The sequence below is a fragment of the Zonotrichia albicollis genome, chromosome 2, assembly GCF_047830755.1.
Source record: "Zonotrichia albicollis isolate bZonAlb1 chromosome 2, bZonAlb1.hap1, whole genome shotgun sequence".
NCBI lineage: Eukaryota > Metazoa > Chordata > Aves > Passeriformes > Passerellidae > Zonotrichia > Zonotrichia albicollis.
Window position 1 is genome coordinate 72,486,507 of NC_133820.1, and position 22,709 is coordinate 72,509,215.

Here is a 22,709-nt window from a genome sequence, read left to right on the forward strand (position 1 = left end):
TCTGACAGTATAAGATTTTGCCATCTTGTTTAAGCTAGATATCAAGTTCTAATTACTGAAATTAAGTGTTTGTAAAATGAGGAATAATTATCATGGGCCATGGCTACTTTTTGAGATAAGTTTATGTCAAATAAAAAAGCAAAGTAAATTTATCTTGGAAAAATAATACATATACATAAATATGTACTGAAAGACTACAAACCTTTATACAGAATATCATTAAAAGGTCTGGAAGTCTTTCTTGTTGTGGCAGGCTACTGATCTCAGTCAAATTCCTTCAACATTATCTGGACAAACTCTGCTTTCCTGCTAAATGTGCTACATATCCAATAAAAGCCTTATAAACACGTGCATTTTCCAGACTTATTTTCAGGTGCTTCCATATGTTATGAGACCATATTCCAGATCAGGATAGAAATGTATACAAATTAGATGAGAAGCCAAAGGAAAAGAAGAGGAAGAAGGAAACATCTGCAGTACATCAATGGGAAAAAAATGTTTAAGCTGCCTGTTATTAACTGCTCAACCTGTTTTATGCTGGATTTCTGCATAATTATGTTACAGAGGAGGGGAGAAAACAGATGTTGAATAAAGATTGAAAGTAAGAAAATGAGACTGTTCGAAAAAAATAATTGTGGTTGCTCACAGCTAGACATTTTTTGGCAAGACTTTTAGACAGCAATCTATTTCTCAAATTCATTGCCCATTTCTGCAAGATTAATGTAAAACAAAATGTTTCTTTTTAAGTCTGATCAGTTGAACAATTATACAGCTCCAATAATCCCCAAGTCAGTCTTTCAAGAAAGCAGCTGAATGTTTCCTCAAGCAGTTTCATAAATTAGATTAAATGAATATCATATCAGGTCAGAAACCCGATAAGCTCTTTTCATGGGAAGTTGTTGATAGCTTATGTAATTAGCTGTATTTTTCATCCTCTGCAAGTATCCAGATAATCCATACAAGACATATTTTTCACAATCTTTACAGAATAAATGCCATCAAACTATACTTGAATGTTTTCTATGTTTCTCACACTTGTGTCATGTCTTAAAGCCAACAGAACTATAATTTTTTAATAATGTCTCAATTTTTTTTTCTCCATTTAGTTGATATTTTCTGGTACTGTGTCCAACTGCATTAAGAAATTTCTGGATAGAGCTATCTAAAAAAAAGGGACTGAAACCACATGTAGGTCCTACACTAAATCATTTGCATCACTGCTACACTGTATGATCGATTTTACCCTGATTATTGCCTGTGAGAGTCAGAGTTACCTGTGAGAGTGAGAATTATTCCTGAATACACTTTGCAGTGACTGTTGACTGAAAGAATCTTGTGCTTTATTGCAACTGCTACCACAGTTTATCAGACATGCCTATTCACAGGATTAAGATTAAATCTGAGACCATTTTGGAAGATGGATTCACATGTGAAATGAATCCTTTCTCCTAAGTTTAATTTTCTTCTTGTTAACTGAAAATATTTTATTTTTCAAGCATTCCCGACTTTGCTTTCCTTTGCTATCCTCACCCTACATACCATCACAAGTAGACTTCAGTCTGTTGATCTGCTTCTTTCAGGTGAGCAAGTACTTCATCTGTTAGCCATCTTCTCTTATGATCCAAAATTTACATGTGAGATTATAAAGATGTGTAGGGTTTGTTTCTGGAAAAGTTGATGCTTAAAAAATCACATACCAGAGCATGATAGATAGCTATTGTTTGAAGAGCTTACAAATAATTTGGTGAAGAAACTGCATATTCGTATTAATTTTGCATTTAGGAGATTTGGACATAGAAAACCTGTTCAAAATTATTTCATTGTCTTCATTTTGGCCCTGATAGAGGTCTAAAGGAAAGCATGCTATTTGAAAGTAAAAATGTATAAAAAAGACCATGTGAACCTATATTACTTTGGGTGTGCCGTGTGCATGTGCTTTCTCTAAATACATTCTTATTACAGATTGCAAGTGAACAGCAGTAGTTTGATGTTATATTAGGTTTAAAATCCCAGCTCCACCATTAGCCCCAATCTCTTCAGGAGTGCATGGTTCACGGTACTGATAGGGTGATGGATCTCTCTGTAGAACCAGAACAAATCTTTCTTATGATTCATTTTTTGCCACAGATAAGCCATAAGACAAAGACAGCAGATTGATGGAGGTTTAGTTTTTCTGCTCTTGTTTTAAATAGTAGATGTAGAACAGGTTCTTCTCTTTTATAGCCTGAAGCTGAACTGTCAACATAAAAGATGTACGGACTTAATACCTGAGAGCAGGGCAGAAGAATGACTTCCCAGTTTTTTTAACAGATTAAACCCTGAACAATATAGCTCATTACTACCTAGTCTAAATGTATTGAAAAGGCAGTTTTTGCTAAAGCATGAAATATTTTGTCTTATTATTACCTACTTTACTGAAAGACACAAATTTCAGCTGACAATGAGAAACCTTGCTCATTGTCAGCTGAATTGCGACCTGCCTGTTCATGCTGAGAGAAATTCTATACCTGACCAAAACCATAAAGCTTGAAACAGTATTACTGCTTTTTGCTTATGTGAGTGAATGTGGCTGGCTCTCATTTGTTGACATGTAGCTGCAGTTGGTATACAATTATGAATTTATTTAGTCTTTACTTCGTGAGGGAAATCCCCAGAATTTATTGAAATATTCAAACTAAAATAACTAAAGGTGGTAGCCATTCAGGTTTTTGTTCAGATTTGGAGATTAATTCTATGGTTTATTTTTAGTTTTGGATATTTTTTCCTCAATGAAAAAATAAAATTGTGGTGATTTCAGAAAACCATATGCCAGCTCTCTAAATAGCATTGATGGAACATTACAGATTTTGCAGAAGGAACAGAATAAGAGAAACATGGGCAGAAAAAACAGAAGATCAAGATGAGAAACAAAAGACTGATGAATAAAATATAAATAAAATTATTTATTAATAACATTTATTTTACATATTTGGCAATAGCTTATATTTCATTAAAGCAAACATACTTTTCAGAAGGTATTTCTCCTGTTCATCACCACAGATATCCAAATTTATTCCTAAAATGAGATCCTCTAGACGTGTATAGGATAAAAAATCCTGCTGTTTTTATTTCAGCCCACTTCCTTTTGACTAAAACTCTGGATGTGTGGAACAACTTCAGTTAGACTTTAGCCAGAGCCCACTTTTGGATATCCATTAAAATTTGCTACTTAATTTTTTCTTCCCACCAAGAAGAATTACTTCTTTACTAGAGATTATGGAAGTGATTAGAGCCATGTAATTTTGCTATATATTTATGACAGAACCAATGTTGGTAAAACAGTCTTGAAGTTAAAATGTGCTGAAATGCAATCTTGTGTAGATCTTATTAGACAAATAACATTTTATTTTCTAGTTTTTTTAATATCAGTTGGGGAAAGAAATCCAAAACAATGAAACAAAGCCATACCTAACACATCTGAATTTAACCAGCACAATTTAGAGAAACTAAAAGTTTAGCTAAAAATGTTTTATGAGGCAGGCTATATGTTTTTTATTATCACAGGTTCCTTTTTGATTTTATTTTGGTTATAATAGGATGTTGCCTTTAGACAAAGCAGGTATATACCCCACATTCCTTTTATTTCATGCTTGTCATCACATGTTATGTACATACTGGTAAATTATTGCCTGTGCTTTGAATTCTTTATATTGACCAATTACAAATTCTCCATTTTATAAGATTTTTTTTCTACTCATGTAGAAAATGGCATGCGTAAGCTTGCTAGATTTAAAGATTGTTGGCCTGAACATTTTTATTAATAAATTTTTCTTCCTTGGGTGAACTGATCTTGGATGGCACTTAATTAAAAGTGTTTTCAAAAAGTGATATTTATTGTTGGCTGGAGGTCTATAATATAGTTCACTCTGGAGGATGGAATTGCTTCTTAGCAAAAGTATTTCTTCAGGTTTTGGTTTTTTCTTCCCACTAATACTTATGTTTTGCTCTGATAGAAATATGTTGGCCTCTTGGGGTTAAGTTTTGCCCTGTTATCTCTTGAAATGTCTTTCTTGTCCTTTGCTCCAAGTGTAAGTACAGAAGCTAATCTGTAATCTTCTCGTTTTTTAAAGTAGCACTAGGAGACCTTTTTTTTCTTATGGAAGGGATAGGAATTTTTAAGTGAATTAAATTAGTTCCTTCTTGACTTGTGTAGGATGGTATGGTTTTCATTAATCATGTGTGAGTGTGTTGTTACGTGATGTAACACAGATGGGCACAACAAGCTGGGGCATGTCTTCCAAGAAATTTCAAGACAGCTTTCTTGAAAACTGCTATGAAAAAAATAGCACATTTTTGTAGCAGGAGTGATTAATCAAAATAGGATTTTGCCTAACACAGAAACAAAAAGAAACCAATTGGAAGCCACTTCTGCAGCTCTGCTCATAATCACTGACAAAATTCTTTGCGAAGTGCCTTGTTACAGAAGACTGTATTTAGGGTAAGGAACCAAGTATTTCTGCCAAAAGATAGTAACCTATATCCATATTTAGATATTTGAGTGCCAGATTGATCCATATTCATACACCTAATTAGGGATTTAGATCAACTGTAAATATCTACAATGGCCTACACATGATGTTGATTCTCCTTCGCAGGACTCCCTGTGCTCTCTCACTCATGGACACCTTCCTTGGAGGCATGCAAGGATCAGAATCTGGCGCTATGTAACTCTGACATTCCTTGTCAAGGTCTAAATGCGTGTACCTGTAACCAGAGCAGAACAGTTCTGAACATTGAGTGGAATGGCTGAGTTAGTTCAGAGTCAACCTGGATATTTTGGTGAATTGTTTCAAGATAATCTAATAATTAGTGGGTTTCTTCAGGATAATCGGGATAATCTGCTTCTCCATGAGCAGTCATTTAAACATATTTTACATTTGTTTGCTTAGCCATATTTGAAAAACTTGGCTAATTAACATTTTATGGTACCATTTTCAAGGAAAAAAAGAAATCCTATGTAGGGAAAGCAGTCTTTCAACAGTTATGGAAAGAATAACCTGATTTTTTTTTTAGATATTTTTTCAGGGGTTTTTAATAATAAATCCATGAAATTACATTCTGTGTCTGCACATTTCCCTGATTACCCATAAGTTCTGAACCAGTATCTATCCAAGACACAGGACTCAAAAGTAAGTTTCCATAAATTTTGTGGATATAGACAGCTGTAATGGACTATTTCAGTGTTCAATATCAGTGGAAAACTGATGTCACAGATTATTAGATACTGAAGCCTCTTGACCGAAGAGAGTCATTAACAGAGCCACAGTTATTTAGAAAGCTTCAAGCAGACTGTGTCTTCCAAGACATGTTAGTCAATACAAAAATTTTCAGAAGAGAAGCTTTAATTAGTTCCACAGCTCATGGCACTATGTGATACTATAACCACATTATCTTTGTAGGCAGTGCAACAGAAGCCAGTCCAGGGAACAGAACCAAGCACAGGGACCCTAACAGCCCCTTGGAGCAGCTCAAGGAAGACACAACAGTCACAAATATTTGTATTTCAGTGGAAAAAACAGCATAGAATCAGGGAATCATAGAATACCATGTGCTGGAAGGGACCTTGAAGATAAGATCCATCTTCTTTCAACCCCCCTGCCAGGGACAGAGAAACTTTGCAGTAGACAAGGTTGCTCAAAGCCCCATCCAACTTTGCAAAAAATATTCAAAATTTTGAAAAAGTTAAATTTCTCTTTGGTTACAGATGGAAAGTTAAAACATGCGGGCCACTAAGATTTGTGAAGTTGGTCAGAACATGCTGCTAATAATGCAAATGTTTTGGGTTCAATCCATGTGCAGGCCATTCACTTAAGATTTGGACTCAAACATCCTGGTCGGTCGCTTTCAACCCAGAATATTCTGTGAAGTCTGTAATTGTCAGTGAAATGACTCTCCAAAAATCAGAGACAAGCACACTTACTTCTAAGGCTCTTGGAACCTCTGGAAAGGCATTTGATTTGCATACATTGAAAGAATAAACATGAATTTAATTCAGGAGGCTGTTGTACCTCTCTTTCCCTTCTCACAAAACCAGAATATTTCTAGGATAAAAATTAGGGATATTCTCCTGATCTGCTCCCAGGTCCACTTTAATAAATGATGGATTCTGCACTTCTCTAAGAGGTCTCCATAAGAGGGTGATAAATAAAAGGGTTTCCATAAAACGGAGATAAATAAAATGGGAGATAAATAAAAAAATAAATAAAGGTCCCCATAAAAGGGACAATGATAACAGCACAGCATGTGTTAGGGGTTCTTTGCTTTGTGCATAAGAGATAAGGTGTTGGTTCTTTGTATAATTACTAATTACTTGCAATTATCACCAGTTGTATTCATGGGACAGGATGCACTTTTATCATTGAATAAGATTACAGTATATGTTCTTTCTGGTTCCTTATAGCATCTTATTCAGTTATCCTCTATTTGTGATTCTTTACCTGCTTTTTCTCGAATACCTTTTAAGCTGCTTGGTAAGAGAAAGCATTTTAAAAATGTCCTTGAACTCTGAAATGAATTTAGTATGTATAGAGAATTGTATTCACGCTTCTTAGAATCATCTCTTTTCACCTCTTCATGCATTGTTTTCCTCCAGGTTGTTGTAACTGCACTTGATTGAACCATAGGAGGCTAACAGGTGCAAAATTAGTTTTATATCTTTTGTTCTGCCATGCAAGCATTGAAAGCTTTACTTATAGGTTCAATTTTAATGTGGCTTTTTTCTACTTTTATAGGTATTTTTATAATTGTTAGTAGGGTAATTAAGTACTTGTCATACATTTCTTGAGAAACATGTGACAAGTTAGGTATTGTAGAAAAAGCTTTGACTTTATGATATAAATACAACAACATCCTTGTGAACATTACTGTTTATGTATATGAAAGTGATCACTTGCAAAATGTCAGTGGGATACAATAAGTGGCCTTTGGTCCTTAACTTTTTCAGACTCACACACTGCCAAGCACTAGTCTCTTTTGCCAGGATCTGTTTCAGAATTCCACACCAAAATGTACATGGAAGTGACATAATTAAAAAATAAAAATAAATTTTCAGATAATTATCTTTCAAAATTTTAAGCAAGGTTGAGCTCTCACAGACAAAATAATTGTCTAGGGCAATAACAGCTTTTCCATCACTATTATATGCCCAAGTTAATGAAGATGATGAATTCATCTTTGATTTTAGTCATGTGTGGTCTCACTGAAAATGAGGAATATTGTATATTCTTTTTGAAGGCCTTTAAAAACGGAAAGATTCAAATTTATGCCATAAACAGCTGAGCAACAAATTTGACAGACCTTACCTTAGTGACCACCTAGCACACCTGAAGACATTGATAGGGGACAAAGAATACATTTTAAAATAATTTTGTCTTTTTTCCTATTCCAAACACTTGACTTTTCCCAAAATTTTGGTGGGTAGAGAGAGGCTTTAGACTGGAAAAAGAAATCTAAAATTCAGGTGTGTTTTAGCACCTGGGGTGTTTCTACATTTTAAGATAATCACATGGCATGAGTTAAGGATTTTATCTATATTACAAATCTGTTCTCAGAAGGCTTTACATTTCCCATTGCAGCCTTTGATAATTCAATTAGTCTCTCAAAAAGTTGGGAGCAGCTGATAAATTCACTTTAATGTTAAATAAAGTACCCCAGCAGGTTTCTCTTAATATCCTTGCTTCTCAGGGAGCTTAACTCCAGACCTCCCAAATGCAACTTTCTGCAAGAAATATGAGAGCCTTTGGAGCAGATTAAAAGAACTGTCTCTACCAACATAGCTTCTCACCATTAATAAAGTTGCTACAGATCATGGCAGAAATCTCACTCACTCAAATGGCTGTCCATCCAGTTTAATTTATTTTAATTGGCAGCCTTTGGTCCCTCCATGGAACAGATTCCTTGAATATGATGAATTATCCCACGAACAGAGAATGGCATTACACAAGCTGAATTTAACCCTTCCCTTTAAACATTGTCTTTTGGGATTCCCAAATCCTATTGGCAGACACTGATTGCTGAACAGTGAGTAGGAGGGATTAGCTAGATCTGCATTGACTATGTCTTTGGAGACTGCTGACAAAAAAGCCAGTTCTGTTTGTCTACTTCTAGTAAATGAATAAAGAATATGTTACATGCAAAAGATGATGAACAACAGGATTTAGTGTGGTCAATAGATGCATGTCCCTGCAGATATCAGATAGCAAAGCAGAGGGAAAAATCCTAACAAAAAAAATGCTCCTTTACTGCTCACTAAGAGTTGGCCTTAAAAGGCAGGCTGTCATTGACCTTCTGTACTGGATTACAGTTTTGCTAGGAGGAAGCCTTGAATTTTAGATGCATTCATCCATGTCATCAAAGATGCATGTTGTCATCATAGTTGGAGCAGGCTAACTGGGACACTGAAAGATTATAGAAAATGCTGCATTTTCTTCTCCAAAGTCAGAAAATAAAAAGTGACTGAAATATACATATCCCTCTTTGTGTGAAAAGATTTATCCTGTATTTTTACCCCTCTTTGATTACCTCTTTGAAATCTAATAGGCAATTACATTCCAGAACAACATTTGCTGATTGTTTTATAAAACAGATTTTCACAGTAAGCAAAATAAATATATTACTTTAGATATGATTTTTTAAAATAAAGATTTCAAACAAATTAATTTCTAATGAATTAGTCATAGGAAACTTTAAGGAAGATGCTTTACATAAACATTTAAATTTATTATATTATTTCTTCTCTTTTGTTTTTTGTCTTGAAAATCAGACATACATAAGATCTTCTTTTTATTCAGTGTTTAGAGTAACAAAGAATTGCCCTTTATTTTCCCATTCTAGTTCCACTTTTTCTTAATATAATTATTTACTTTTTAATAGTCCTTAGCTACCAAAAAACCCATGCTCTAAACATGAAAATATCTACCCTGACAGATTCTATCTCAGTGTATCTTGTGAATATTAGCCTTACTTCTCTGTTAAGTAGATTCTGAAAAAACTCTTGAAGTGCAGGTGCAATGAACTGCAAATGACCTCATTGAAGACAATTTGTAACATGAAGCTGGAATTTAATTTATTTGTATATCATGAAGACCAATAAACTGAAGTACCTAAGTCTAACTGTGGTAAAACTTCACAAGATCATGTGATAATGCAGATATACTTACGGGATTCCATCATTGGTTTCCCTCTTGATTATGTTTAAAGAAAAAAATAACTGCTAAGTAAGTGTATTAGTTTTTCAGAGGACTGTGACTGGTATTTTATGAACAAAGGTGTTGACAGCTGTTTATCATCATAGTCTGGCTCTCTGAGAAATACCAACTTAACATCATTGAATGAAAAAGTACATGCCAAATGTTAACTGAGAATTTATCTAAAGAAGGAATACTTGGGCTGATTTTGAGAGCAACAGATTTAATGAATGAAAGCCTCAGTCCCACTCAGCCTTTAAAATAAAAATTTTGAGATGAGATTTCTGAGAATGGAATCAGCGACTTATGGGAATTCCAAATATGCTGCTCTATATCAATAGATTTACAAGTTGTCCAGTACTCTGTTGTGTTTAGGATTCAGCTAGGTCTGTGAGCAAGCAGAGCCTGGGCTGCAAAAATGAAGGTGTGGCTGGATAGATTTGGCTCTGCTCCCAGATTCCTTCAGGAGACAGGATGCTGTTCTGGTTAAGTTGGCAACATTAAGCTGGCTTGCTCTGTAGACAGAGTTGATCATCTCATCTGGATTTGTCTTGCTAAATTTCTGGAATTAAGATAAAATGCCACTTCACACCATGTCAAAATATCCTTTGTAATTTTGGAAGAATCTATGCATCAACAAAGTCACTCCCTGCTATGCTCCTGATATGAACTTGGAGTCAGGGCTGCAACTGCAAGAGGGGTCTGAATTAGCTACAATTTTCCTCAATGAAAAACATCAGATCCCAATGTGTTCCTTCAGGCATTCAAAGTTCAGCAATTTGTCACAAGTCTTAATTCTGTAAAAAAAAAAAGCCGTAGTTTGTTATAGGCATGCTATCACAGTACAAGGGAAGAAGGAAATTTGCTTTTTCCTGAAAATAGCTCAGTGGAAAAATACCATGAAACTTGATCTGACAAATATTCTGTGGATTTCCCAGGATTTATGTGTGCATGGAATCACTTAGCTATTAGCTTGCAAAGGGTCTATTTTCTTACCAATGGTAGGACAATGTCCATTAGGAGCACAGTGTGGAAAAGGGGACTCATGTTGCTGAGTTACACATCTCAATCCCACCTACATTACTTTAGGAAATATTGGGCTCTTAGACCCAAAGCAGACAATTTTCTGAGTGCTTATAGGAAAAGGCAGACCAGCTGATATATATCCCTAACATAGACAAAGACAACTTCAGGACATCAACTCTGTGCATGTAAAGATAGATAGACTTGTCTATGAAGTGTTCTAGGTCTGGATCTTTTCAGTGGCATTCTAAATGGCTCTCTGAAACCATTCCCATCCATTATCTCCAGAGATGACATAAGAATTTTAGCCTAATTTGTGTTGTCAAAAATTAGATTATGACTTTCTCTGTTGAATGAAATTATTCTGTTTATAGCTGGTGCTATGTCACTGATGAAACTAATATACAGCATCAGAATCTACATCCTGTGAGCTTTTATTCAGTTCCTTGACTGACAAGAAGTCTCCTTTACCCAGGAGTTTAAAAGGAAGCACTCTCTAGTTTGCTTGTTGCATGGTAGTAAAACTTTTAACAGGACAGGTGAAAAACTTGTGGCCTGTCTTCCTATTTCCTAGGGTTTAATGCACATGCTAGGAAGAAGTCAAGCTCTTCAGAAGATCTCAGCTGTATGAATAGCTTTTCTCTGAGTTCTAAATAGACTTGGGCAGGTACAGTTGCATTAGGAAAGTCTGTGCTTTACAGTCTTGCTCAAAGAAATAAATCCTAGTAGAAGAAGCACCTTGAGGATATTTCATCTTTGCTGTCATGACTAATTTCAGATGTCAAACCAGCAACTCTTTTTTTGTTTTATTCCCTCCTCTTATTCTACTGGAAGAACTAATTTCTGTATATTTTCTCAATTAAAAACATTTTTTTACTTTGCTGAGGGATTTTGAGATGAACATAGACACAAAGGTTAAAGTAACTTCAAAAGGCCTTCAATTTAGTATTAGTTCTATGCAGCTACCCCCATCTTTCAGAATGTTACTGTTCTGCATGGTCTGTCTAACCAAAGAACAAGATTTTCCATGCTCTTTGATCTCTTAAAAATATATTGAAATCTGAAATCAAGTGCTTTGCCTGAGTCTTGACTCTGCTGGCAACAGTGATCTGAATAATGTAGTACCACATAGAGTACCCCAATAACACCTAAAAAAAATGGCATATCTTTAGAATCATTCAGCTATGTATAGCAAATTATTAAAAGCTCTGAAGTCTGATGCGGATAAAAGAGGGGTCATAAACAACCAAGACAGGAAAAAAAATAAAGGAAGAATAAATAGAAAAAAAAGAGTTCCAGTTAAAAATACACTATTTGATTAAAAGACGGTTCAAAGTGCAAATGTCATGCTAAGACAAAAACATAATCTCTACCCAAAGTTACACAGAAGGCACAGCTAAAATATTTTTATTATAGCCATAGTACAGAGTTCGTTGGAAATCTTGCCAATAATGCAAAAACAATGCCACAAAAAAAATTCATATCAACACTTTCATTTATTTCTTTCACATTACCCATCTAGGTTAGAGGGTTTCTACACAGCAATAGTGGGGACAATTAAGTCTGTTTAACACAGAGACAGATGCCAGATGTATGCATGTACCAGTTACAGGGGAAGCATATGCATAGTATCAGTTCTACAAATAGTCAGGCTCCCTAGGCGCTCAACAGTTTTGAAGCTAAGGGAGGGAATGTTATTATGTTATAACATTTTCCCTTGGTGGTAGCAAATTAGCTGCCTTGTATCCATCTTCAGCTGGAACTGCAGAGTCACTTGAGAGCTTACAAATAAGTTTAGAGCTCTGCTAGACTGTTTCTTAGGTTCCTGAGAAGTGGTATACATACTGCACCTTAGCACAGGCACCTGTGTAACAGGTGAAAACAAAACAGCAACAAAAAAGTTTGATTCTCTTTCCCATAAGAAAAATTTTTCTCACCTTAATTCCTTACAGAATTTGTTCAAGGTCAGGCTGAGCCTTACTTTCAGATATGGTGCTTTATTTTTGTCTCCTTGGGAATTAAAGAAATTCTTCTTCTTAAAGAAAAACAAAACAAAGGTACAATTTTTATTAGGAAACCCAGAGGCTGTTTTTGAAGAATCATGCAGTAGATATTGGGGCTCAGATTTCTCTGCTTCCATTATCTGTGATAATTAGAATTCAAACTAATAACAACTGTACAGGCCTCTTGCCTTTTTTCTCCATGAAAACAATAAGCCTGGGAGGAGGGGGACCCATTAAAATAATGTTGTAAAACATACATTAAACCCTAAATGAAGTAAATATTATAGTGATGAGTACCAGTAAATTAAAAGATTGCTTTAAATACCCTGAGAAAATTAACAATGATTCATACCTAGAGTAGGTTTTACTGCATTTTATAGCAGGTTTTCCCCATTTCTAGGGATGTAGTATCTTCATCATCTCTACAGAGTAAAGATTTTCTTAAGAAATGTCAATAGATTGATGTTAACTGGCTTATTCTGAATCCTCCATAGCTTTAAATTTAGCAGCTGCATCTTTTACTTGCTTTACCAGAACAGTGTTTAATTTATCTAATGCCTCACTGCTGATTTCCTTTGTAGGGTGTTCAGATAAGTAAGCTGAGGGCACAGCTAACAGAAATTACCCTGACTGCATCTTACTTGGTGGTGATATCTGTAATTAGCTTTTAATCTATCTCCAAGACTAGAATACACTTTTTGTAAGAACATGGCTCAGATTAGCAGTTGCTAGACACCAGAAAAATAGCTTCCAATAGTTACCAGGCTTAAAAAGTGAAGATATTAGTGAAAACAAGGAACACATAATGACAACATCTTTGGAAATAATTCCCCAAATTGACAATTTTTCTTGAATCTGTCTTTTGTCGCATCAAAGTAGTCTGACATCAGTTCAGAAATTGAAGCTATAACAAATGAAAAGATGACAAGTAAAAAGGTGAGTCTCAGTTGAGCAGCTGAACTGCTGCACATAAAAGTAACTAGTAGAAGAGATTCTTCTGTATTAGTGGTCATAATATCTATAATCTCCTCAATCCTTGAAATATAAGAAGGTGATCTGTAACTTAAGAGTTCTTGATGAAGGATCTGGGAAAAGGAAGATATATATATTCTTTAGATATCTTCAGTAAGTGTCTTTCATAAATTAATCCCCTGTTCATGGAGAATCTTAAAATGTGCCACTGAATCTGTTTACATGTATAATTCTCTTTGCCAAACTGGTTATATTTAGAGAGTCAGATTTGAAAAAGACATCCTTAATTATCCTTTCTGATTGATCTAATTGGAGCACTATCCAGGCAGAAAGTTAAGTAGGATAGCATTATGAAACTTAAATTGTTAAGAGAATTTGGGTTCTTCATAAAGTGACACAAGGGTAATCCCATTCTGCAAATCTCTTTGGAAAGTGGTAACTACACACCAGAAATCTTCTAAATAATAGTCTAAGGACCCTCTAATCATATAATGAATACATTACTTAGCATGGGGAGGACTCTCCACAAAACTCTTAAAAATGTCTTTCTTTTGTAAGAAGATATTTCTGCATCTCTGTGTCCAAGTGAGAGCTCCTTAAGATGTCTAGACAATCTAAAGTTTTTTTTCTGAGAGCAGCAACATGAAAATTGTTCTTCCTCCTATTCTGTCAGGTGCCTTGTAAACCTTCCGTGAAGTCCAAAGTATATGACCTGCTTACGACATCAACCCTTGAAGCAGAGTATGATACCCAGCAGGGTTTTCCATCTGTCACTATAAAACCCACATGGTCTCATTATGGCTGTTAAAAGAGGTTCTCAATGTAAATCCAGGCATACTGGCAGGAATGGGGAGGAAAAATATTCTCTTTCACCAAAGTGGCCATTCAGATTTTGAACGGTTCAGCATCCATGCAGCCTTTGTAACTGTTTTTATGAGACTTGGCAAAGGAAAACAGGTACCATTTGAAGAGTGTTACTGCATTGATTTTGTTTCGGACAAAACCAGGCTCCTACACGGGGGCTGACAGACTTCCATTAAACAGAGTCTACCTACAGTCAGTATGTAAACAGAGCCATCAAAAGAACATTGAGATTTCTTCAGAAACCTGTCATGTCTCTCTCCTCAGTGGCACCCTCCTCAGTCAATGTCTGTAAACAAGTTGTCATATCCAAATTTGAGGCAAGCTTGCAAAGCTAAAGGCTTGGTACCTTCTAATTAAAGATTTGTATGCTGAGATAATTGGCAACTCTTAAGGAAAGTTCAGTGCTGTAACATATAGCTCATCGCTGGTGGCTTGATGGTCTGACAGATGGAGATAGCTCCTTGAAATTATGGAGCTTTTATATTGGTATTTTTAGGAAATGTCAACAGCATGATTATATTTTCATTAATGTTGTCTTTTCTTCCCATTCATTGCTTTTGTTTGTCATAATCACTTGTTACCTTTTGTCTCTAACTACACAATCTGTTAATATTTGTATAGGCAGGCTCACAATGGTCCTGGCTAATGACTGGATTTATAAGCATTGCCGCACTACAATATGCAGCATTTACTAAGTGCTGCAAATTAGATATGGAAATCATTGATACTATAATTATGACTAGCTCACAATAAAGTTAGTAAAAAGAATGTGAGTATCATGCAAATTGTGCAAATGATTACACAAATTCAATTAAGTTTCAGATTTAAGAATCATTGCCTTTGTAGATGCTAGTGCTGAAACAATGCCACTGTAATATCTTTTGCACTGCCTTGATCAAGAGTGAAAATGTGCAATGTTAAAAATGTGCTTTCTGAAGGATCCACGAGGCTGTCCTCTTCTGTTAATTACGGCAGTTTAGTTTTCCTTCTTTCTCAGGAAACAGCTTGGGGCTCAACAACAAAGATTTAGAGTTTAAAACTCTCAATGTGTCATATCGCTAAAGTTTCCCAGTAGCTTCTCAGCTAAGTGCAGGGCTGGCACATCTAGCCTTTGTGCATTTTCTACCTGCAGACCTGAGCCAGGAAGACTTTCTTATGTGGGATGGGAAAGAGATCAAAATGACTGTTTCATGAGTGTTGTATGGTCTTTTCACTGCAAATTAGAGTCAGGGCCAGCCAATTTATAGGCAAACAGCAGAAATCAAGACTGGGTGTCCATTTTCTTCTTTCTCCTCTATTAGGAAGAAATGAGGCATACTTTTTACTAGTTAGATATTTTCAGTTTACTGCCAAATATAGAATTGTGTGTTTGTACCGCTGAGAAAATTAGTGAAAAGTTTCAAGGGCCATGAGCAGTGTCTGGGTCGCAGGTAAAAGATGTTTTTCTGCTGCAGAAGTTTTGATATTGTTGTGAATTTTGGAAGCAGAGCCTATCCCTGTCTGTGACTCACAGGTCTGATTTGCCTCCAGAACAGCAAGGCAGAGGCCAAAGACCCATTGTTGGTATCTGTGGACCAGCCCGCTGTGAGGATGGAAAATTTTCAGGTAACACAAATATTTTCTTTCTCTTACATTGTTTTTAATAAAAATATGTGATTGTCATTAAATGGTAATCATTTAATAAAAACATACTTCTGTAAGAAATGTTTTAAATTTTCCATAGTGCTCCCTGTAATCCTGAAATATTCCTCCAATATTTATTGTCTGGGACAAATGTGAACTAGAATTAAATCCATAGGTCATCATGCTTTTGTTTCTTTTGAAGTGTTTTATGTCATAACGATATAAAACATATATTGTCTTTATCCTGTATCTAGAAAACAAGCAAACAAAGCCTACTAAACAAAAACCCAACACCACCTGTGGGAAAATGTGTAAGGATTATAAACCTCAGAAACTTGTATTTATAATATCAGGAGAAAAACATAGATCCAAGAGGTTTACAAATGTGGCAGTCCACTCTTGTTCTACTGCCAGTTATTTTGCTAATCTGAGCTACATAATTGCTTTGCTTGAAAGGAGCCTTTAAACAGACAAGCCAATATAAATACTCAGATAGGAGACAGCTCTGTTTAATAACAGCAAGAGAAGTATAGAAGTATTTGTTTATCTCTGCTCATTTATGTCAAAATCAATTGTAATTAAACAGAAATCCAACCACAGAGGTAGTGCTTTGGCTGATTGTTCTCAATAGAAATGTCATATAGACCCGGTGCTTAGGACATGCCAAAGCACACATTATTTGTCTCCTGTAATAAATATCCACTTATAGCCTTTCCAGTTCTCTAATAAAGGCTATTGCCTGTCTTGATTAAAAAAAAAAAAAAAGAAAAGAAAAAAAAAAGTAAAAAAACAAAAAATAAGCCACCATTTAATGTAAGTTCTGAAAGGTTTTCTGGCCATATTTTAGGAATTACTGAAGTTCTGAAAAGTGGAGTTAATTACATCCTCTGTTAGATATTATGTGGCATTTATTGTCCATCTGCTTACACATATGTACAGAAAATACAGATCTTTCATATCTATTTAAGGTATTGAAAATATGAAGCATAGCATTATTTTATTAGTCTAAAACATGTACTGGTGTTGGTGGAGGTTTTTTAAATAAAATCATGGAATGGTTTGAGTTGTAAAGGATCTTAAAGACCATCTAGTTCCAACTGCCCTGTCATGGGCAGGGACACCATCCACTAAACCAGGTTGCTCAGAACCCCGTCCAGCCTGGCCTTGGACACTTCCAGGAACGGGACAACCTGTTCCAGTACCTTGCCACCCTCAGAGTAAAGAATACTGTGTTTGTGGTTAGACCAGGGAAATACAAGCTGCAGAGAATTTTACACTTTGTTTCTGAGTAAATTCTAAATGGAAATACTTCCAATAATGAACAAAAATTCACAACATCAAGGCTGGTCTCCTACACAATTCAGTGTACGTGTATTGATTCATAGACAAATCTTTGTCATGCGAAAAAAAGGGTCATCAAAGATGTGCTTTACCATTCACTGTAACACAATGAAGAATAGAGCATTTAAAGAGTGGAGGTATTGTGAAACTGCATGCTTTCAAAAAGAAGGCAGCATATATTTTGAAATGGGTCCTCTGATTTATTTTTTATTTGGACCTGTTACTTGATAGTCATTTCAATCAATGGGATCAACCTATGAAACACCTCTGACAATTAAGGCTTATTTTTGGCTTATACATTCATAGAAAGGAATTTAAAAAAATAGTCAGTTAGAAGAAGGTGTTTATGCAATAGCAAAGAACCAGACATTCCCCACTGAAAGAGAAAAAAGGATGTCTGAAAGATAGGCTTTTTAGGACAATTAAAAATAACAAAAGTGACTGATATTTTAAAATATTTAGTCATGTACTTAGCTAGCCATATTCTTATTTAGTCTTTAGTAGATGAACAAATTGCAATAAAAAGCTACAATTTTTAGTATTTTGTGAGTGAGAAGATCTTAGGAAAGAATGCACTTGAATGACAATCAGTTCAAATCTTATAAATTATAATGATCTTACTCTGTCTGCCTTGTTTAACTCCAAATAAAATTTGATAAAATAATTTACAGGTTTTGTGAGGAATAGGGTGGCATAGATCTAGCTGTAGGTCTAAGTCTACGCCTTTTTATATATCGAGACCTGTTTATAGAGGTAATCAGACTTTAAATACACATAGATTCATTTATTTACATAAATATATAAATAAAAGCATATATGTATATGTGTCTATACATATATTTATACTCTGATTTCCCGTATATGGGAATCTTGATGTTTAGTATTAAATTGTATGTAGTACTTCAATATAGACTATAGTGTTCTTTATCCTATAAGTATAGTACACAAAATATTTCTTGGAATTTTTTGGATGGTGATGTTTACTTTAAATTTGCTTTTTTGCTTTCTATGTATGTATAATTCAAATAATTAGGGACCAGTTAAATTGCAAAAACATTGTATTTATTGACTTGATTTTTCCATTGAGTTACTGCTTAAAAAAATAATAATTCTTGAGCTTCCTCTTTTTTATCGTTATGCAAATTTCATATAATTAGTGAGTCAAAATAAGATATCTGTTTTAGCCATTGAAAAGAGACAGCTATCTAAAGCATTAATTACTTAACTTCATAGTGCAATATATTTAGGGTGAAATCTGTACCCGCAATTAATTTTGTTCAATATATTTAAAGAAAGTGTAGGAAATTGTAGATACCACAATAAAAGAATCTTTTTCTCTTAGATTGCTATAGAAGGCAGATATTAAATATAACTCATCTCCTAATAGAAAAAAATATATAAGATACTGCTGTGCCAAAATACATACCTTGCATTGCATTTTATATGTTGCCAACATAACTTTCATCCTACATCATCTCTGAATTTCCATCCCGAATACATTTCCTATCTAGGCGACTGTTGTTTACAGATATCTTGTTTCCTTTTCTTTCTACAGCTGATAATTTAGCAGTTCTATTTTAGTGTATGTTCTCCCCTAAGTGCATAAAGCACTTCTGACTGTTTACCCTTAAAGCTCCAGAGAGTTAGGAAAACCTCTAGACTGCTTCTGTTTATTGTACACACATGCACTGTTAAGGGTTTATTTTCAACGGGAGGGAGACAAGCACAGACATAAAGACTGATGGTGCATATTACTCTACCAGCACATCTTGCTGAACAGCACAACATATAACCTATTTTACATATATATATTTATATATTTACCTTTAAATTGATTCTATTTTCTCATATCTACTAATTTGGCCCTTGGTGGTGATAGTTCACTTCGTGTTTGTAGTTTCTGCTACTAGTACAAAAATCCCTGTTTGATTTTCTTCGCTGTGTGGTAGCTGCAGCGGTCAAAATTACAGGCTAATGGTGAGACAAGCAGCCTATAATGTATGATAATCAATACTCAAAATCCATTCCCTATGATGTGACATTAAAGAATGAAATGCAAAAAGCAGAAATTTTCAGGGCTAGAGGAACAAAGCTCATGCAATGCAGGTGGGTTTCAAATCAAGGTCATTCAGTGTATTTTTTGCTGATTTTTTGGCTTCATATTTAATTCAGTCACTGCTACCATGTCCAGGGAGCAGACATGGAAAGTCATTCAATACAGTAAGTAGAAATGCAAGTATAAAAATTGCTATAAAAATACAGGAAATGAGAAGAGGAAAGAAAATAGAGCATGCAATATATACATAACAGATATATGCTATATGACATATATCTCTTTTACTTAGAGATTGCCACCAAAGTTTGTATTTCTGTTGGCAGTAATAATCTAAACACTGTGAAAGACCCTTCCTCATACCAATGTATGTGTATGCATGTGTGTGAGAGCTAAAAATATAAATCTTCAAACATAACTTGGTTGTAATAAATTATCCTAATGAGTGTTGAAAATCTCAAAGCATAGCTTTTGGCACTGAACAGAATACCTACTGAATAAGTTTGCAGTACTATTTCCAGTGACTGAGAACTTCTCTGAACTTTACCTTTCATCTGAGCTTGTTTGTTTCAATCTTAGTTCAGGGAATATTTATTTTTTAAAACAAATACAGTTCAGTTGAGTTTAGAAAAAGAGTCAGTGTGAAAATAGAATTTTCTAGTTCTATATTTAATATAGATATATATATGCATATATATGTGTGTTGTCAAAGTACAGAGCAGAGGATTACATATATATATAAATATATATATATGAATATTTATTTAATTTATTTTAAGATAATATGATGTAGACCTACTACCTGAAAGACAGAAAGAATTTCCCTGCTACAGATGACTTTTTTGTGGTATAATGAAATAGACTGTAATGTTTGGGTTATTTTTTGTGAGAAAGGAAGGAGCAAAGAGGGATCTTACTCTGATAGAGTAATTGAAAAGAGAGAAGCAGAGAAAAGTACTGGTCCATTGATTGTGCAATTCTGAGCATTTTATGGTAGCTAACATGCAGCAGGGTTTTATTTTGTCTTTTGTTATAAAACAACAAAATTGTTTACAAATATCCATACAAAGGATAGTTAAGCTTAAAACATAAAAGTTAGCTGGAAAGCTGATTAGTTGTTTAGGTAAACTTTTAAAAGTGCCAGAAAGCTTTTACTCAGAATTGTCATGAATTCTGTATGAGAGAAAAAATAACTTTAGCTACTGTTAGGGAAAATCCTGAAGAAAGCACCTATTTCTCCTATTTCTGTAACTCCACTTTAAAAGTTAGAGGCTGAACTTGCCACAAGTCTACTCTGAAGGATCAGAAAGATGAAAGTGTTTTTAAAAATACATTGATTTGGTTTGTTTTGTGGAGTTTTATGTTTCTGAGTGATTTTTTTATGGAGCAGGAGGAGGTAGCTTGGTTGTTTGGGGATTTTTTTTTTTTTTAAGAGAGATAGAGAGTGAGAGTAGCAGTTTCCCTTGGCTGTTTTAAAGCAGCAGCTGTTTGATGCTGTAGAACTCCAGAAAACTAGATACAGGGAACTTTAGTGGAGGTGAACTAATGGGTGGAATGAGGTGTATAGCTATGTCCTTCATTTGTGGCTCCCATTTCATTAAGCAACTGCCACACATATGTTGTCTCTGTGGTTATGCATACCAATGTCATCTCATTCAAGTGCAGTCAAATCAAATGCAACAAAACTTAAATTTCTTCCTCAAAATCTTTTCAGTTCTGCCACTTTGTTACAGTCCTAAGGTTGGAGTTATTTTACTCCTGCTCTTATAATTTTAGTTTTTATAGGCTACTAAAACCAGCATGTGGTTTAGTTTTCTTTGGAGATCATATAATCATTGAATGGTTTGTTGTCGCAGACATCTTTTCATTAAAAATCCTTTCTTAGGATTTTTCTTCCTGAGAAGCTGAGAGGCTTCAGGAACCAAATGTAAACAATGGTTATCTGCTGCTGTGGAATGCAACAGGTGCACCTGTGATTGGCCCATCTTAGATGTTTACAATTAATAGCCAACCACAGCTTAGATGTTTACAATTAATAGCCAACTGCAGCTTATAATGCCCAGAGACACAAACTTTTATTATTCATTCCTTTCTATTCTTAGCTTAGCTAGCCTTCTGAGATAAAACTTTTCCTTCTATTCTTTTTAGTATAGTTTTAATGTAATGTATATAATAAAATAATAAATCAAGCCTTCTGAACATGGAGCCAACATTCTCGTCTCTTTCCTCACCTGAAAACCCCTGTGAACACTGTCACAGTTTGTGTCAGAAAGGACTTTGAAATATCTACCATGGGCAGGAATGTTCCTCACTAGATCAGGTTGCTCAAGGTCCTGTCCAACCTAACTTTGAAATCTCTAAGTGATGGGACATTGAAAATTTCTCTAGGAAATCTGTTCCAGTGTCTCCCTACTCTCACATCAAAGAGCTTCCACCTCATGTACAAACTAAAAGAAAGCAGATTCATGCTTTTAGTTTATGCAGCCCAGGACATAATTGGCTGTCTGGGCTGTGAGCACAGGCTGCTGGCTCATGTCCAGTTTTTCATCTACCAGTAGCCCCAGTCCTTCTCAACTGGTCTGTTCTCAATCTGTCCATCCCCCATTCTGTATTGATACTGACTTCTCCAACTCAGGTGCAGGACCTTGCACTTGGACTTGTTGAATTTCATGATGTTCATGTGGCCCCCACCTCTCAAGCCTGTCAGTCCCTCTGATGGAATTCTTTCCCTCCAGGGAATCAGATGCTCCACTCAGCTTGTTGTGATTCTAGGGTGCACTCAGTCCCATTGTCCATCTCATTAATGCAGATAATAAATAATGTTGGCCCCAGTGTGGACCCTGGAGGGACACCTCTCATTGTGGTTTCCATTTAGACTTTGAGCCATTGACTGCAGCTGTTTGCATGTGACCATCCAGCCACTACCTTATTGATCTGACAATCCGTCATCAAATCCATCAATCTCCAATTTAGCACCAAGAATATTGTGGCCATATCAATATTTGACCATATCAAAGGCCTTACAAAAGACTTTGCCGTGTCCACTGATGCATTCAATCCATCCTAGAAAGCCACCAGATTAGTCAGACACAATCTGTCCTCAATGAAGCCTTGTTGTCTGTGTCTAATCACCTCCCCATCTTCCATATGTTTTGATATATCTTCCAGGAAGACATGTTCATTGGTTTTTCCAGATACACGGCTGAGGCTGGGTCACCTCTATGAATTTTATGTTTAAGGCCCCTATGTTACATCCTTTTCCTCAACAATCACTTTGTTCTGTTGTCCCAGTACCTAATTCTCACTTGCTTTTGGTATTTTTTCAGGGTTTAGACCAGACTTAGATTTTAAAGCTGTCAAGGAAGGGAGCTCATATACAGAATGACACTTTTTCATACTACTGTATCACTGACAATATCAGTTCTGAGCAAATTATTGCAGTTTAACATCACTGTGACATAATACAATTTTAGTTTAATTAAAGTCCTATTTATTCATATCTTTTTAGAAATGTGAAAAACAGTTTATACTCTTGGATTCCCTTAGATCATCCTTGGTGTTTCTTTTGTCGTGTTTCTGCAGTGCAATCATTCATTAATCAGGTGA

At 35.1% G+C, this 22,709-nt stretch overlaps 1 protein-coding gene across 7 annotated transcripts in view; it reads left to right on the plus strand.

Moving 5' to 3' along the window:
• The window catches only part of PCDH17 (protocadherin 17), a 90,215-nt gene that overhangs the window by 61,577 nt on the left and 5,929 nt on the right, over window positions 1–22,709 (plus strand). For 5 of the 7 annotated variants that reach the window (XM_014267243.3, XM_014267247.3, XM_014267245.3 and 2 more), the window contains exon 5: window positions 15,617–15,691. In XM_014267243.3, the coding sequence (XP_014122718.2) occupies window positions 15,617–15,691 (75 nt within the window). Of the gene's footprint in view, window positions 1–1,496; window positions 15,692–22,709 lie in introns of those variants that run through there. The other 2 variants (XM_074535499.1, XM_014267248.3) reach the window with 2 other exon arrangements.